The sequence below is a fragment of the Temnothorax curvispinosus genome, unplaced genomic scaffold (genome assembly GCF_003070985.1).
Source record: "Temnothorax curvispinosus isolate PA1 unplaced genomic scaffold, ASM307098v1 QBEX01011252.1, whole genome shotgun sequence".
Lineage (NCBI taxonomy): Eukaryota > Metazoa > Arthropoda > Insecta > Hymenoptera > Formicidae > Temnothorax > Temnothorax curvispinosus.
This window is the reverse complement of record NW_020221032.1, coordinates 28,081-44,091: the sequence shown is the minus strand read 5'-3', so window position 1 is coordinate 44,091 and position 16,011 is coordinate 28,081. Positions and strand designations below refer to the sequence as shown.

The 16,011-nt window shown below is 45.3% G+C and overlaps 1 protein-coding gene across 1 annotated transcript; it reads left to right on the top strand.

Moving 5' to 3' along the window:
- The first annotated feature begins 1,525 nt into the window (after positions 1-1,525).
- LOC112461316 lies at positions 1,526-13,872 on the top strand. Its single transcript, XM_025026518.1, has 5 exons — positions 1,526-1,686; positions 6,490-8,263; positions 8,476-8,638; positions 8,755-8,958; positions 10,976-13,872. The coding sequence occupies exons 1-5, from the start codon at positions 1,588-1,590 to the stop codon at positions 11,061-11,063; spliced, it is 2,328 nt and encodes a 775-aa protein (XP_024882286.1). The 5' UTR covers positions 1,526-1,587; the 3' UTR covers positions 11,064-13,872.
- The last annotated feature ends 2,139 nt before the right edge of the window (positions 13,873-16,011 follow it).

The window sequence follows — 16,011 nt, the reverse complement described above, 5'->3', positions numbered from 1 at the left end:
CGTTACCGCGCGATGTGCAAGATAATGTAATCCGCAATGCTCTCTACGACAAATCGGGCCAGTGCCATTTATTGTCCTACATTTGGAGATCGTAGCACACCGGTCACCTTTCACCATCTATGCGATGCATTTCGAATAAAATTCCTCGGGCGCTCCCTATGATACACGATTTTCAAAGTCGGTATATAGGTTTGGACAATGCCGGGTGTTTGTTACTTCAAGAAATCATTCACGTGCGAAGGAAGCTAAGCACAGATAATCGCCCTCAACATTTTTGTATTAAAAATTAGCTAATTTAAATATACATTTATGCGATATATAATATAAAAGTATATATAAAATATATATAAAATTAAAAAAAATGTATATATCTATATTTAAAAATGTATATATATTCTTCACATTTTATATATTTATTTTACATATATATAAAACACATATATACGTAACGGTATTTATGATATTCATTTTGCGAGAGATTGAATGTTTAGTGAGTCATTGCTATCACGTTCCGCGCTTGTGGGTCAATACCCATCTCCGTTCGATCTGTGTCGAATTTTCGAGCAGAGCGACGCTCGAGAGACTCGGGTCTTTAAAATCCGCGTCCTATTTTCCGAATTTAGCGTTCACGTCCCTTATGGATTTTTATCTTGCCATGATATATTCGGTATAGCTGAATAATCTCATCAGAGAGGAATGAAATACTTTATTGAACGTCTGTGTTTTCTATTTTAAATATTTCTCTTTACCCGACTTTCTTTTTAAATATTCTTACGGAGATCCCTTTAGTGCCATAAAGGATTCCGAGTGCCGAGCAAAAGCACGTTTTTGGCGAGCAAAAGTTTTATATATTTTTTTTCTCGGAGGCTTCGCTAATGTCTCCTCTTCAGGACACTCTGTATGTAACGCAATACTGCAGGCGTATCTAATATGGGGACGCGAGTTCGTGACCTGCAAGATTGAGAACCGGTGCCGTAACGCGAAAGGTAATCATAGATGATGTACCTCGACCGGTACCGTGCCTCTGGTTAAATCGCACATTTTCTCCTTTCGACCGAGAAACAGGCTTTACGTATCGATCAGCGCGGAACTTTTCCCAGACTTGCATGTTATTTCTGGTGGCGGTACTTTGTCTCTACTCCTTGGTACTACCTTGGCTGCATATCCCTCTGCTGACTATACTTTCTTTTCTCTTAATGATTTTCGCTCCGTTCGATTCCATCGAACGAGGATTCTTCGCGTCGTTGGTCGACCGCGAAATGAAATATTAATGAAGGTGAATGGAAAAAGGCAGGTGCAATCTGGATGAGGACTGTTACACGCATAGTTTAACGTTTAACTCCTTCCGTGTCGTCGGCGACGATATGCGGGCGTGTAACAACGTGTTAACGGAAAAGCTCTCGCCTACTAATTTACACGGGTATTATCTTGGTCTCTTTTTCGACTTTAAACGTGCTCTCTTCTAAACGGCTTTAACAATTAATGTAAGCGCATGAACGCGTATTTACATCAGACTCCTCGTACTTTTGCTAATGCATATTTTCATGCGAACAGCGTTCGGTGCCGGGACAAGGTTGGCGGATCTATATGGGGCAATGCGTGTCTCGTAAGGCGGGCGCCGTCGTCGCAGCATCCGGTCATCACAACTCGCCCTCGTACCGTATCATGGACAAGGCCCAGAAACAGGTAAGCTTCACTCTGTCTTTATATCTGCGCGATATCGTCATAGTAGAGCTTCAAGTGATAAAAGCGTCGTCTATATACCGTCGATGGACGTTGAACTTCAAGGTCCGCGTTCACCGAGTCGACGTCGAGCGTGTCCCTGATGGCTGTTGCCGTTATTGCATTTACGCAATATATCCACGAGGGATCGCGTATCTATGTATGTACGTCTGTGCACTAATGCCAAGTATCGCGTGTATAGGTATACTCGGATGTACGCGCGGCGTGTAGCGGAAAATCCAGCTGATTGCGCGGGCGACTAGGCTGAAGGCCACGTTGAGGTTCAACGCCCTTTCTCAAACGCGATTCCACCCGCAACGGGATCGCGCTTCACCCGCGAATAGATCATTCGCGCGTGCAATGTCTGCCGTGTCCGCGTGTCGCCAAATGCCTCTTCCGTCGATCGTTCTGTTCCTTTCCGTAAAAATGAAGCTCGCGGCGACGCGTGACCGAGTATCGCGTTGAAAATAATTCTCGCTATCTTTCTGCATCCACAATGTCCATTTCCACCAATGCAGATTAATTTTAATCTCGGTTCAACTTACCTTTTGTCTTTTTTTGCAATTCTTTATACAACTAGAAAGTAAGTTAAATTGAGATTAAAGTTAATCCGCATCGGAAGAAACGGACATAAGAGCGCCAATTTTATTCAGCACGATCGAAATGTTCTCGAGCTTGGTTTCGACGATAGCCAGATATTACATTTGTTATTATCGAATCTTCCTTCGGGGGCGATTATTCGCGATGTTGAAGTCTACACTTTCGATGTATACGATTTGCAGATAAGCAAGACCGCGTAATCGCTCGCACGCTCGAATGCCTCCACTAACAATTAATCTAAGAAAAGTTCGACTGTCGAACGTATCTCAATGTATCCTGTAAGTTATGCCGATCTCCACTTTCGCGGCACGCGTTAACTTTCTCATGCACGAATCGCGACGAATTAATTATCGTGGAACGGACGTGACGTGATGAAACAAATCGCTTTAACAGTGATTACCGTTGCCTCGCCATCGTAGACTCGCTCTACCTTGTTCAGTGCTCGACGCACTGGCGTATATTATAAATATAGTCTTGTAGGAAATATCTTAGCATATTCGAATTTATTGTTTGCGAAAAAGTGCGCAGTTTTAAAAATAATCTGTAAATGCCGAAGAGTCGACTCCGCGTCTCTTCGCATCCCGACGAAATCAAGTTAATTCGCTCGAATTTTAGCATTCAACTCCTTTAAATTCTTTACGCACGCGGATTGTCCGTTGGCGTTCATTCGTCGTCGCCGGCTTTCGTGAGCGGGGCGATTCTGAAACAATTCCAAGTTTCGTTCTTTTAACAGGACCCTCGTGCCCCTTGTGAGAACTTGAGCACTCGTTCTGGAGATACGCCGCGCGATTCGCGCGGCCGATCTCGTTTCGGCCGACGACGACGTACATGTGCTTTCCATTGTTCATCGTCACGCGTCACGCGTGCCGGTTCCACGGCAGCCCCGCGCCGGAAACCGGTGCGGTGAGGCTGCTGGAGGATGCCCCGCGGAGAGAACTCGGCGCGACTGGCGCGTGCACGGTTCAGGTGCGAAGAAGGAGAAATCGCGGAGAGAACTCTCCGTCTTTTCTCCCCATTGTTTCTTCTCCCCGCGTTGCCTCGCCTTCCCGCGCACGGTCGTGCCGATTCGCACGCGGCGTGATCACACGCCGGATCGAATGCCGCTTCTTTCCATTGTTTCCCCGATGTCCTCTCATTAGAGACTGGCGTTTTTGACGGCAGATCTCCTCCGAGATGTCTACGTCCAGAACGGAAGCGCCTCTTTTCCTTCAGTGAAACGGTTGCGCGCGAGAGTTTTGATGAACTACGTGGACGAAGAAGTTCACTCGATTCATTTCGATCGCCTGGACTTTTGCGTCTGTCCACGAAGCCTCCTTTGTCCATGGCGTTATCGCGACGTAAAGCGCAAAGGCCTCTCTCTTATCAGCAAAATCGATTACAAAGATCTTGGTTTGAAAAAAAAAGATAATAAAATGAAATTCGAGTTTACTAGGAAACCTTTATCATATCAATCCACTGATTGCATCTTTCTTTCGTCATAAGATAAGTAACTTTCATAGAAAAAATCAATATAAGATAATTCAATGCTAAAATATGAGCAATAAAGAATGTTACCGTTATATTATTCTATAATTTATCTCAAATGTTAGACAAAACATTGTGGATGTTTCGACTGTACTTTTTCACAATAATTTAAACAAAGAAATTGTGAATTACGATGTAAACGGGCATAATATGAAAAGGATTACAATTAAACAGATCTAACATGATATATAAAAATGAATATTAGCTTCTATAGACTTAGCGTTACGTAATCAAATAGTCTGGCTTATATCTTTGTTTCTTAATTCAGATTGACTCGTGCTAGCTTAATGTGATTCTCGTAATTCTTCCCGATGAAGTCGTTAAAGCCGTTCGCGCGAAGGAAATCGCTTCGCTTCGTCGGTTTCGCGTAATCGTCATCGTGCTGCGAACTCCTGCTGATAACGATGCGCCACGATCTACGCGCATTCAGACGCGTCGTTGAATCATCCAAGCCGTATACAGGGTGCGTCCCGAATGAGAGCGATCGGTGACAGGGACGCTCTTCTTCACGGAACGTGAAATCGATTCGGTCTTCAACCCTGCCGGGAAGAGCGCGGGGATGGATCGCGAGAAATCGTTTCCAGACGCTTAGATTCAACCTGGTCCGAGTCAGGGTGCGCCTGACTGACGAAAACGGACAGCCCCTTCGAGAATCGAGCCGAATGGATTGGGCACACCTTCTCGAGGAACACCCTGTATACCCGGGTGAAAGCCGCGGGACGTGGGCGCAATATCAGCCCCTGGCTGCGTCGTATGCACGTCGGCGTCGCGACGCCGGCGCAGACGGTCGGATCGATCTCCGCGTTCGCTCTTCAAGTCTAGCACGACGAGGCCGAAGTCGCGAAGGAGCGAGCGAGACGAAGGAAGAGCGAGGTACGCGGGGGTGACGACGACCACGACGACGACGACGACGGAGGGCGACGTCGGTGAGCTGTCACACGTTCCCTCGCCGTCGTATGACATCCTTACGATGTGACGGACCACGAAGAGAGCTCTCTACCATCCTCTTCGGGCGCCTCTTCCAACAAGAACGCGTTCCCCGGTTAAAAATATATATTCGGGACATGGCGACGTAAAGCGACGGTGGGCGGCCGTCAATCCCCGTGAGAGATCGATCGACGACCGGCTGACATTGGCCCGAAAGCACTCGTCATGGAGTACCGGTGCGGCAGCAGGTGTGAGGACGACTCGTTGGAGAACGAGAAAGACACCGACGTTGCGGTAAGGGATGCCCGAGACAGAACCTCGTCCTTCCCTTCGAATCTCCTTCTCTTCACGGAGAAACTGCTCGAAGGTGCCGTGACAGTGCGCGTGACAATCGGGTGGGAATTGTCGTTGATAGCATCGACAGAGTGTCATTTATCAGGATCCCCTCGATCGCGTGTTTTTCTGTCATTTATCAAAGTCAGTATCACGTTTCACGGTTTCATGGTAAACCCGATTCTTGCTTCTGTAACTGAAAAATGATTCTTGATATCGGTTAGCCAGAAAAGTTGATAGATACGATCGAAAAAGTTCTGTACACACCTTTAACGACTCGACTCGGATTTGTAATTTCATAATTTTACAGGCGTAGTTACACACGACGATTTTATACATTCGTTATACTCCGGTGTGCAAAAAGGTACCACATGCGCGATCATCCGAACGACGTCCTCGCGGTCGATTTGCGGCTGTCGCGAAACTGTCTGCGTTGAACGCGGCGAGAGTTAGGATTTCAAGCCTCTTCACGAACGAGGCGCGAACGCGGTCCCAGATTTGTCGCGGGTTGCCGGCCGCGGTTACGCTATTTCTGGAGTTCAAACGGGGTTGCGGGCGCTGTACGATGGCTCTCGGACGGCTTCCTCAGTCGTCTCCGATCATGGACAATGCGGTGCTCGCGTGCACATTGCTCCGGAGAATCTTATCCGCGGCGGGATGCGCTATCCGCACCGCGCCGTTATATAATTCGCGTGCGAATATCGATTAATACTGTTGCAGCCGGGAACCATGCAGAAGGTTCGTCGAAACAAGCCCCGAACCGAAACCCTACGAGCGTGTGATGTCGACGCGCACTTGGCAGCTTAATACTATAAAGCAGATACTCGAAAGAAACGGAATATGAATCGAGAGCAAAAGGATAAAAGGGAAATCGTGATCAGATGGTCGAGATGTATAATATATAATCAGTTGAAAGCGAAGTTCACAATCTAGTCGAAATTCAATTAGACGGGATATCGATCTTCTTCTACGGATATAATCGCGGCTGATGCGTGACTAGGGATGATACGCTGCTGATAATCCCAGCTCTTATATCTTGATACGAAAATACTCTTTGTTTCGTGACGGCTGTAGAAACGCGATAGCGAGATCCAGTGTCCAGGCGGACAGAGCGAAGACCCATGATGACCCTTCTTCTTAATAAACTGAACGATTTCTTGCATTCCTAATAAGCGATACGTATCGAAAGAAATAAAAGATCTCTGATAAGAATGATGTGTATGTGTGTGCATCTAATTTGCTCCAATTTTATCTTCTACATTCTACAACGTTGCGTTTTGTCTTTTTCTCACGTTTACGTCATGTTCTGCATTCCTCGCTTTTTTTTACATGAACATCTTGTCTGATGGATCTCACTTCTCTAACAAAGAATCCTCGTTTCAGGGCGATCTACGGGGTTCTTCGAAACGTGGCACGTCGCATACGCGCGGCACCGCGATGTCCTTCGGCTTCCGGCGACGACCCGCTAGTGGGATTCCGATGCCGATAACGAACTATGCCGTCGGCACCACCAGCGAGAAGAGCCTGCTGCATCCACGATCAAAGTCGGCCGGTCCGGAGCAGGATCGCAGACGGATGATGGACGACGATAACAGCAACGTTCATAATTCGTCATCCGGCCGGTCGACGCCACGGCTAGCACCGCCGAAGAAAGACTCGAGCGGGATCGGCGTCAGGACGAACCGCTTCGGCTACCGACAACCGCAGGCGAGATACACGAACAAGGTCGGCGACATTTGTAACAGCCACAGCATCAGCCATTACAATCAGGAAAAGCTGCATCAATATCCACAGGAACAGCAGCAGCAATCAGAGAACTACTTTGTCAAGCAGCAACAGCCGAACAGGGTCGTCGCGCACGTGCCGCAACATTTGTGCGGCACGACGGCGCCGGCGAAATCTCGCCCGTCGCAATCAAGTAACGCGACTTACGGTAGCAATGCGATGGCGCAGCACGCAGACGCAAACAGACGAGTATCAGGCATTCCGGAACCCATTAGCAGGTATACGCTACACACCAGTCATCTGCCGCTACCGCAGTATGCCGTGCGGGTGAACGACTCAAACTCCAAGATCGCCAAAACCGCGGCAAATCAAAGCAGAAAGATATCCACGTCGAAGGGCTCGTCCAGTTCGAAGGAGGGCTCGGTGACTGAGGACTCAGGCGTCAGCAGCCAGCCGACCGGACCGGAGGACAACGATAGGATCAGATCGGTGGATTTTATGGACGACGGCTCCCTGAGGAGACGCGGTGTCGGCAGACCGAGAAATCTGCGTATGGTGGTAACTGGCAAGAGTTTTGACGTAAGAGATGTCCGTGACGACGACAGCACGGTTACGGAGATCTCGGTGATCCCGCTACCCAAATCTTTTGCCACCACTGCAGTCAATCTGAACACCGGCTTTGTGCGAGAGCGAGCCACGCAATACCAGCGAATCGTCAATAAGGACAATAGATACACCGATTCAATTGCGTCAATGTCCACCACGTCCTCGGAAGGCTACGACGAAGGTTGTCTAAGTGAGGAGAAGGTCTACAAGGATCGATCGCGCACGGAGAAGGTCCCGTCCATCAAATCGGACTTCAGTCCGCCCAGTTCGGACGATCCCGAGTACGGTCACGGCGAGGCCATGGCGGACGAGTACTCGTTAAGCTCCAGCGACGAGTACCAGCGTTCCAACTCCATCATCGCTCAGCACGCGCAGGCGATCACCGCTGCCGCGAAGAGCGGTGCAACATCGAAGAACACTCTACGTTCGGTGTTACTTACCATCGAGGACCCGGCATTCGCTGCCGCCGCCGCTACCGCAACTACTTTGATAGACGACGAGACTTCGCCGGTCGACAGCCTGTTCGACAGTCCTACCGCCAGCATTACTCAATCGGATGGAAAGCCCTCGAAGAGAGACGAGGAACACGCGCACGAACGTTCAGATAACACCCTTGAGGATGACGGTCCAGGCACGCCGACGAATGCCTCCAACTCGCTCAGCTTGTCCGAGGGTAGAGAGTTCTTCGACGATGAGATCGCGGATCAGCCCGGACTGATCTTCGACGACAGTAACTCGAGGGCGAGAATCGAAACGCAGTCCGCTATGGGGGGTCAAATAATAACCGAGAATAGCCACACTCTGATCGAGACAAGCTCTAAGATGAGTGAGTACAGATTTCAATGTTATTCTTGGAGTCCCTACCTCCAAGCATATATTGTATCGGATCTAAGTTACTATATTGAATTCTAATTCTAAATTCTTATTGAATTCTAATAATTACTGTCTTAATATACTTAAAAATTAATATATATCTTTTAATAGATATATTTGATTCAAATATTTCATCATTGACAATATACGTGATTTGCATTACAGATGGTGTGCACATTAAAGGGGTAATAAACAGTCCTCATCACGGACAGCGTTTGCATCGAACGGGAAGCGTAGACACTTTATCGCCCTGCGAATCCATCGCCTCGGATGATTTAATGTTAGATTATGACGGCAGCGACGCGAGCTCCTACGAGGAACAGCAACGGTTAGCATTAAGCAATATAATTTTTAATAGCCAGCTCGGCTGTAGAATCAAACGTTGCCATGAAACTATTTTCTGTGGAATCAAATTATTATCATCTGTCTTCCTTTTTCTTTCAGATTAAATTCCAATCCCGCGTTGCACGAGCTCGATGACGCCACTATAATTTCCGAGTTGGAAGCTCAGGGCGAGGAAGTGATGAGGCAATGGAGTTCGTTGCTGAATACCGCGCATATGGAGGAGGCGAATTCCAATTCCGCCAACAATAATTCCGTCAACAGCGCGACCGGTAACAATAACAACCAGGCCGTCACCGAATCCGGGTGTGTATTCGCATTTTTCGCTACCCTTCATGCTTGCGTTGCTGTCGAAACGTAATACTTCGTGATGCATGATGCTTCTTCGGGAATGATTAACGAAACGTTACCGTGGTCAGGTTTACAACGCGTAACGTACTTGCAAATGATATGTAGATTATGCAAAGATGTTCCTCCCCTCCGATCGGGGTAAGGGAATACCTAATACTGCTTTCTCGTCGATGTTATTATATTTTATATACATAAAATCCGGTAAAGTACAATTATCTCATTTCCGTTTTTGTAGTGCTTTTTCGTTTTGTATTGCTTCTTAGATATTGCAATTGCAACATCGTTCTGCTCTTTTATGTCTTGAACGAATCTGTACATTAGTATATACCTGCATCAATCATTTTTATTTTCCTAGTTACGTAATGTGAATTATAACTTTGAATGCACAATTTTCGTTAATTTTAACGCTTTTATAGCAAAGTTCTCAAATAGAGACTGCGATACAGTGCAGAAACTGTAGCTTTAATTAGAAACTGTAAATTGTGTAGGAAAATTGAAAGAGTACCTGGTCAATGCTGTAACATAGTTCATTAGTCGATAAAGTATGCATACTGTGCGAAGGAGGAAGACAAAGGATGTGTCATCCAACCATTAAATTGATGTATATCCGCTGTCTGTGTCCACCGTAGCTATAAGCCACACTCTTAAACTTCGATCAGTATGACCTTTCGAATCTTTTGTATATCATTTCTTTCATGTACAAAAAATTCGGCAAAGGTGAATACTAAATATTAAAATGCCATATGTTATAAGAAATGAGGTGGGAGCATTTATATATCTTTAGTATTAATTAAAGCCAATGTTTTATCCCAGGGAAAATTGCGTCTTTTGCATTTTCTGAACTTTCAATATCTTGAAAAACTCGACAGTATCTCTTGGGTATTCGTGTTTTTTAATTTACTGCGCGCAATATTATAATATATCCCGGACTTCTTTTTTTTTACAATATGATTAGATTTCGCTCAGTTGAATAACAATTTAATAAGAGTCTTGGAGAGGAAGTGTCATACAATATCCCTTTAATTGTTTTCATATCCTATACACACCACGTACCATTGTAGATATGATATATATGCAATTTTAAAATTTTAATCCGCATTCTGAAACGATATTAAACTTCAACGAAGAACCGCAGAAATCATTAAGGACATCGCGCGGGGAGATTGCACGCGTTAAGCTCCGTCTTCTCTATCTCTTAATTGAGAGGAGCGATTTTCCGTATCGGAGCATGAAGTTATTTTAGAGGCAACATTTCGGATCGCGATATCACACGCAATAACGATCGCGAGTCGCGTATAAGTTTCGAGCACGTCATGGCCACACGCGCATAACAGCCTACTCTCTTTCACATCGCCAATTCCTTTTTAGCTTTCTCAGCGAACGAGAAAAGAAGTGTGCACCTTGTGAAGTACATGTTAGACTTGCTCTCCATCGAATTCCCGTCCTGATCCCTGTCCTCGATCTCGTCTGATCCTAATCGACATTCTTGAAGCTTTCGTCAAGACGCGGCATCGCGTACTCGTCTGTTTCGTCAGCCCGTTTTCGTTCTGCTCTTCATTAACGGTGATAACCATTAGCAGGCCTCAATGTGTGCGGTCGTATAGTGAGAAAACCAGATAGCATTAAATATTTCCTTCTGCAAATTGAACAATGCCGATATACGTAGGTCTATAGAGAAGAAATGTATAGTCGTTTACAAGAGTACATTGATTCACTGCTAGTACGTGATATTTTCGAGAATGGGAAATTTTCCTCTTTATGAAAATATTACGAATTCTCGGTAATGTGTATCAGTCGGACTCTTGCGTATCCAATCGTGTTTTATTCCCCCCTATGAAGCTTTACGTACGAAACGTTATATATACGTTGTTGTTCCTCTTTGCTTATACAAAGTAAACGAAACAAATAAACATACTCACACACATCCGCCACAGAAGACGCCACAATTCAGCGACAGTATTCTGTGTTCTAGCGCGCTAATAAAACGGGTGAAGCAATTGCAAATTCCCGATGAGGACTCCGCGGGTGGAGACTACTACCAGCTGACATACCCTAACTAGCGAGCGGGGTCCGCCGGTCCTCCTTTGAATGTCGACTAGGCAAAACCGATAACCGCACGCAGCCGATTACTGAGACACAGTAATAATAAAACACGGACGCGGACTTAACGCGTGAATGGTCGCGTCTTGTTAAAAGAAAAAAAAATAAGAAAAAAAGAAATTAAAATGAACTCGTCGCAAGTTTCTCGAGATGCTGATGGTCGGAAGGTGTATGGGTTTCGCGAGACAAGACGAAATAATTCATCGCGGAGAGAGAATGAGGAGAAAACGATGTTTTACTTGCTACATGATGCTCGTGGCGCGACCATTCACGAGTTAAAGACAGATATTGTCAAGATTGAAAGAGAAAAAGAAATGGATGATTGAGAGAGAATCCGAGCGATGTTAACGATAACATGTGTGGTGTTGCAACTGGGAAATCTAGCGGCTGGCTATGATACTGCGTCTGTGACTTTTGCTTAGGGTATGGCTAAATGAAAGAAAAGGGAGTGACATGTCGTGAAAAGTTGTTTTCAATATTTAGTGCGTTTCCAAGTTTATTCCAAAGTTAGAATAGTTCAATGAGTCTTTTTAAATTTTTAAAGGATAATCGCATCGCGATAATTGTTACTTAATATACCTTAAGTACATTCTCTTACGCGCAAGTCCTCTAGTCTAATAATTTTATACAGTAACGTTAATACCTGTAGGTATATTTTTCTAATCTTTTAACAGACTTCGTGTAATTATCATTCGTTTTAAAAACTTGTGCTGTGTTACGTGTCCTTCTTGTTTCGAGAGAGAAGTATTAATTTCTCTCCCAAGAAAAATATTAATATATACAAGTAATAACATAATCAGCTATCCCATCCCGCCCAATTTCTTAAACCGAACATAGATGGGAAAAGATGCTACCTCAAAAGTTCTCCCGCGAGATCGATCGGTCTCGTTAATTTACTCTTTTTCTTTTTTCTTAAGAGAAGTATAGCTTAACGTGATTTCACGATACAAGGCATCAGGTAATTTCTTCGAGATTACACAGCGCGTCCTTATTACAATCGCAAAGTATACAATTCTCTCAAGTATAATCGAGGTGTAGTCGAAGCGTAGTGCCGAACAGAGAGTAACCCGCCGACACGTGTAAACCGTTCGCCGTTTACAAGTCGTCTCGCTGCGTCCCGGTTACAATGCTGCGAGGACTCGCTTTGAGTGCAAAGCGATCCACCGTACGGAGGAGTTTGCGCGGCTCTCAGCGGTGTACCCGGCACTAAGCGAGCGCGTCTGGTGGCGTGGGTGATAGAGATTATTTTTCTAATTTCGTATTTTTCCAATAACGATGGTCGAGCAGGCCAAGTCCTTCCAAAATTGTCGTCCTTCCAAAAATCGTCGGCGGTTCAACGCTGGTTCCCAATCCCGAGTAGATGCACTCTAGTCCTCATTCTAGTCCTCCCAACGGCCGTCGTTTTTAAACGGTAACCATTGATACTATTTAATACGTATTACAGATACGTGGCGCAAAGGGTAGTCGTTTTAACACCCGCTACCAAATAGCTATTAATTAATCGTATACTCATTATAGAGAGCTTGTTAGGTGTAACCGCGTGGTGTAAACGCGTAGCTTCGTAGAAGAGAGTTGATGAACGAATAATCGACTCAATGTTACCCTTCCCTCCTTGTTTTGCCTCCCTTCGAATTTACCGTGAAGGAGAGAACAATGCAACTTTAAGCTGATACGCGTTTAACAATTACGTGATAACATTGCATTCCGTTAGTTTAAATAAATAATTCAATTAAATAATTCGGAGCAATCAGTTTTACGATCGTTTGCGACTGTCAACGGTCTTCGATCTTTCGGTTTTGGATATCCGCCGTTACAGTAAAGATGCATGTTCTCTTCGGTCTCTCGTCCACGAAATGTGTTTCTTTCCTGCCGTACGCGGAAATACCGTTATCTCGTATCTTCGATTCCTAACATGAGCGAAATACGATCGTATGATCGTGAATTCGATCCTTCTTTGAACGGATTTCATTCCCTCCCCAGAAAATAAAGCAGACTGATGCGCTTATATAGATACTTGTCTCAACGGTACGCGCTTAAGTTACACACTGGATTGTGGAACGAGGAAAAGAAATGGGCAATGTACCGCGATTACCGACACGCAATGATGACACGTATTAACGCAACGTACATACACTTATACTTAGCATAGTATACTTACGAGAAATATATTGCTACTATCTTGGGCTTTAAATGGCAGCTCGTTGAAGCGGCCTCCTCCCGCTTCTTCCTCGCGCAGAGAGTCCCTCCTCTCTTGCATTTGCCCTTTACCTTCTTTGGCTTGAACCTACGCTTGAACTCTTATATTTCCCAACTCTCCGTTGTGGCCAAAAAGAGATCAGCGCGAGCCGACAACGGCATTCTAGTATCTAACGAATCTCTAACGATATCCAGAAAGTCAGTCTCCTCAGGTGAACTTATCGGTCCTTTCTAAAATTGAATTAGCGACATTGGCCGCCGTCGTGCCGAACTATATTTCCGTCTACGCTTATATGCGCGAGTATTTATATCCGCAAGCGTGTACTCAAGTGTATCCGTAATTTGTAAGGATGGGCAACGCAAGGGAGAGAGAGAGAGAGAAAGAGAGGGAAAGAGAGAAAAGAGTGTGCGGTGTAGCGCCGACCAGTTCTAGAAGACGGAAATACGACGGCATTAATCATGACTGTGTATCGTACTTTTGTCTTCCTCGTATACGTACTATTGTAAGCATATATATCGATCTCCATTGCATTATTAAAACACACATTATTAAACACACTTCCTCTCGTGGGACTACTTGTTTTCTCTTTTTTTCATTTCATCTCCATCCGCGGTGCGGAAACGAGATTTAATAGGTATTTAGACCCGAAGACCCAGTTACGGAGATTGGATTTGGGTCAGTCGGAGGGTTGCTAACGTTAACTAGGAGCAAGCTCCTGATGCGACCTTGGCTGTTGCATAAAAAAAAAAGAAAAAATAAAAGACCGCGGTTTAATTTGCTCAACCGTGTAAACCGGTTTCCCCGGGTATGACGGACTCGTACCCACGTGGACGACCGAATACAGCGGCGTCGGTGCTCGTTCAAGGTTGAAAGATGAACGGAACGTGGGGTTGGATTGATATTGGCGGATCAATTGCGTTTCCGCCTTCGTTTGTACGCAGAGAATCAAAGGTAACCGCGGAAGCCGATCGGCACGACATCGTCGAAGACGTCGAGGGCCGAGAGCCAAACGGTGCGATTTCCTCGTTAATCAGAGCGTTACCAGTTAGCCGCGGGACGGTATTTTTCTGCTCCTCCTTCGTCGTTGGCGCGGATCTTCCAGTGCTTTTGAATTTTTTCTCGCGATGAAATGTTTACGCTCTTGAAGAGAAGCTTTGCTCGACAATGGAAAAAAAGAAAGAATAGGCTCTAATAGGCCCCGCGAGATGATCCGATCTGTTTCTTTGATGATTTTCTCCCTTCGTGTTCCGATGGAACAGTTCGTGTCTTGTAGAGAAGCGCCATACGACAACAATATAATTCCTTCTTGAAGAGAAACAGGCGAGCATGTAGCAATTTTCATTTTCAAAGGTGTTGCTCTCTCGGATAAGTCGCGCTCGCCGTAGCGTAAACGACTTATACGATGTAACTTCCTCGCGCGGTTCTACTGCGTAACGGTGAACTCTTTCGGTCTATTTACTAAAACCTCTCTCAGCGATAACTAGCCGCGGTCGACGACAGTAAATAGTGCCGCCGATGATCCTCGATCGAGTCGTTTGCATATTCCAAAGCTGCTAAATAAATCGAGGAAAGTAGGAATAAATCTGTCCCTTTGTGGCCGCTTCCAAATCAATTAGCTAAATGAATTTACGGTAACGATAAACGTTCGCCTATAAAAAACGAACAATAGTACTGAATACGTCTTGAAAGGCATTGGCGAGATCGGCCCTTCATTATCCGTGGCGTTTATTGCGGAACGTGAGCAGACGGCAAAGACTCAGCGGGTGCTCGACGAAAGGGAAAGAGAGGAATTCCCTGAGGGTGCGGGGATTCCGTGTAGACTGTTCGCGAGAGAACCGAGAAGTGCGTGCTCACCGTCGGGAACGAAAAACCTCGCGGAGCCTCATAAATCCCAGATTCTCGCCACCGGAGCCAAGTCGGCGGAAAATCGTGCCAGGGGTCGAAGGGGCGAGAGAGAGTGGCGAGGAGGGTAGACGATGCGACGGCTGTAGACCGTGGTTTTAAGGGCCAAGGAACGGCTGGCTGCAGGAGTATTGATCGTTTACCTCGCCGAAGACGGGTTCTTATTTTCGGTTCATAAATTGCTTTCTCGACAAAAAGGTGGACCTTCTGATGGGATTCTGTTGAAACGAAACCTTGTTTTAACGAGCGGAAATATCTGTCGATGATTTTCTCGATATCGTATTTAGTTGATGACCAGGCACTCGAAATTGATTCGTATATTAAATCGATGTTGTCTGACCGGCTCAGGTCGCATTATTTCTTAATTATATGTATATGTAAGGAGATGCGGCACGACCTAGTCAGACAGTATCGATTTAATATACAAGTCAATTTTCTGTACATCGAAAAGCTATTTACTGCCTGAAGTGGAGCTAGTCATTGACCTAGCTAACATTAATTTTAGCAGATCACAGCTGTCCAATTAGGACTGACAGTTGATGGAATATTCATTGCGTTGCACCTAATTGAGTTGGACGAGAATAGCATGGATTTAATAATTTATTACTCCTCTATCGCGTTAATTTCTTTACGCTTCTCACAGTAAATCTATCTGTAGCAAATTCCTGCACTGTTAAATTAGTGTCAAATTATACTCAATTTGAGTTATTTTTAACCATTCCTATAAAGCGCCACTGCTCCTACTCAATATGTTGTCAACTTAATTAAACCAATCGAGTTAAAATAATACATTTCGATACACATGGTAG

Excerpts from the sequence above, each read along its gene's own strand:
- LOC112461316 (XM_025026518.1), top strand. The coding sequence starts at position 1,588 with ATGGGGCAATGCGTGTCTCGTAAGGCGGGCGCCGTCGTCGCAGCATCC. Across the intron at positions 1,687-6,489 it reads TGGACAAGGCCCAGAAACAG|GGCGATCTACGGGGTTCTTC; the intron begins GTAAGCTTCACT and ends TCCTCGTTTCAG. Across the intron at positions 8,264-8,475 it reads CGAGACAAGCTCTAAGATGA|ATGGTGTGCACATTAAAGGG; the intron begins GTGAGTACAGAT and ends TTTGCATTACAG.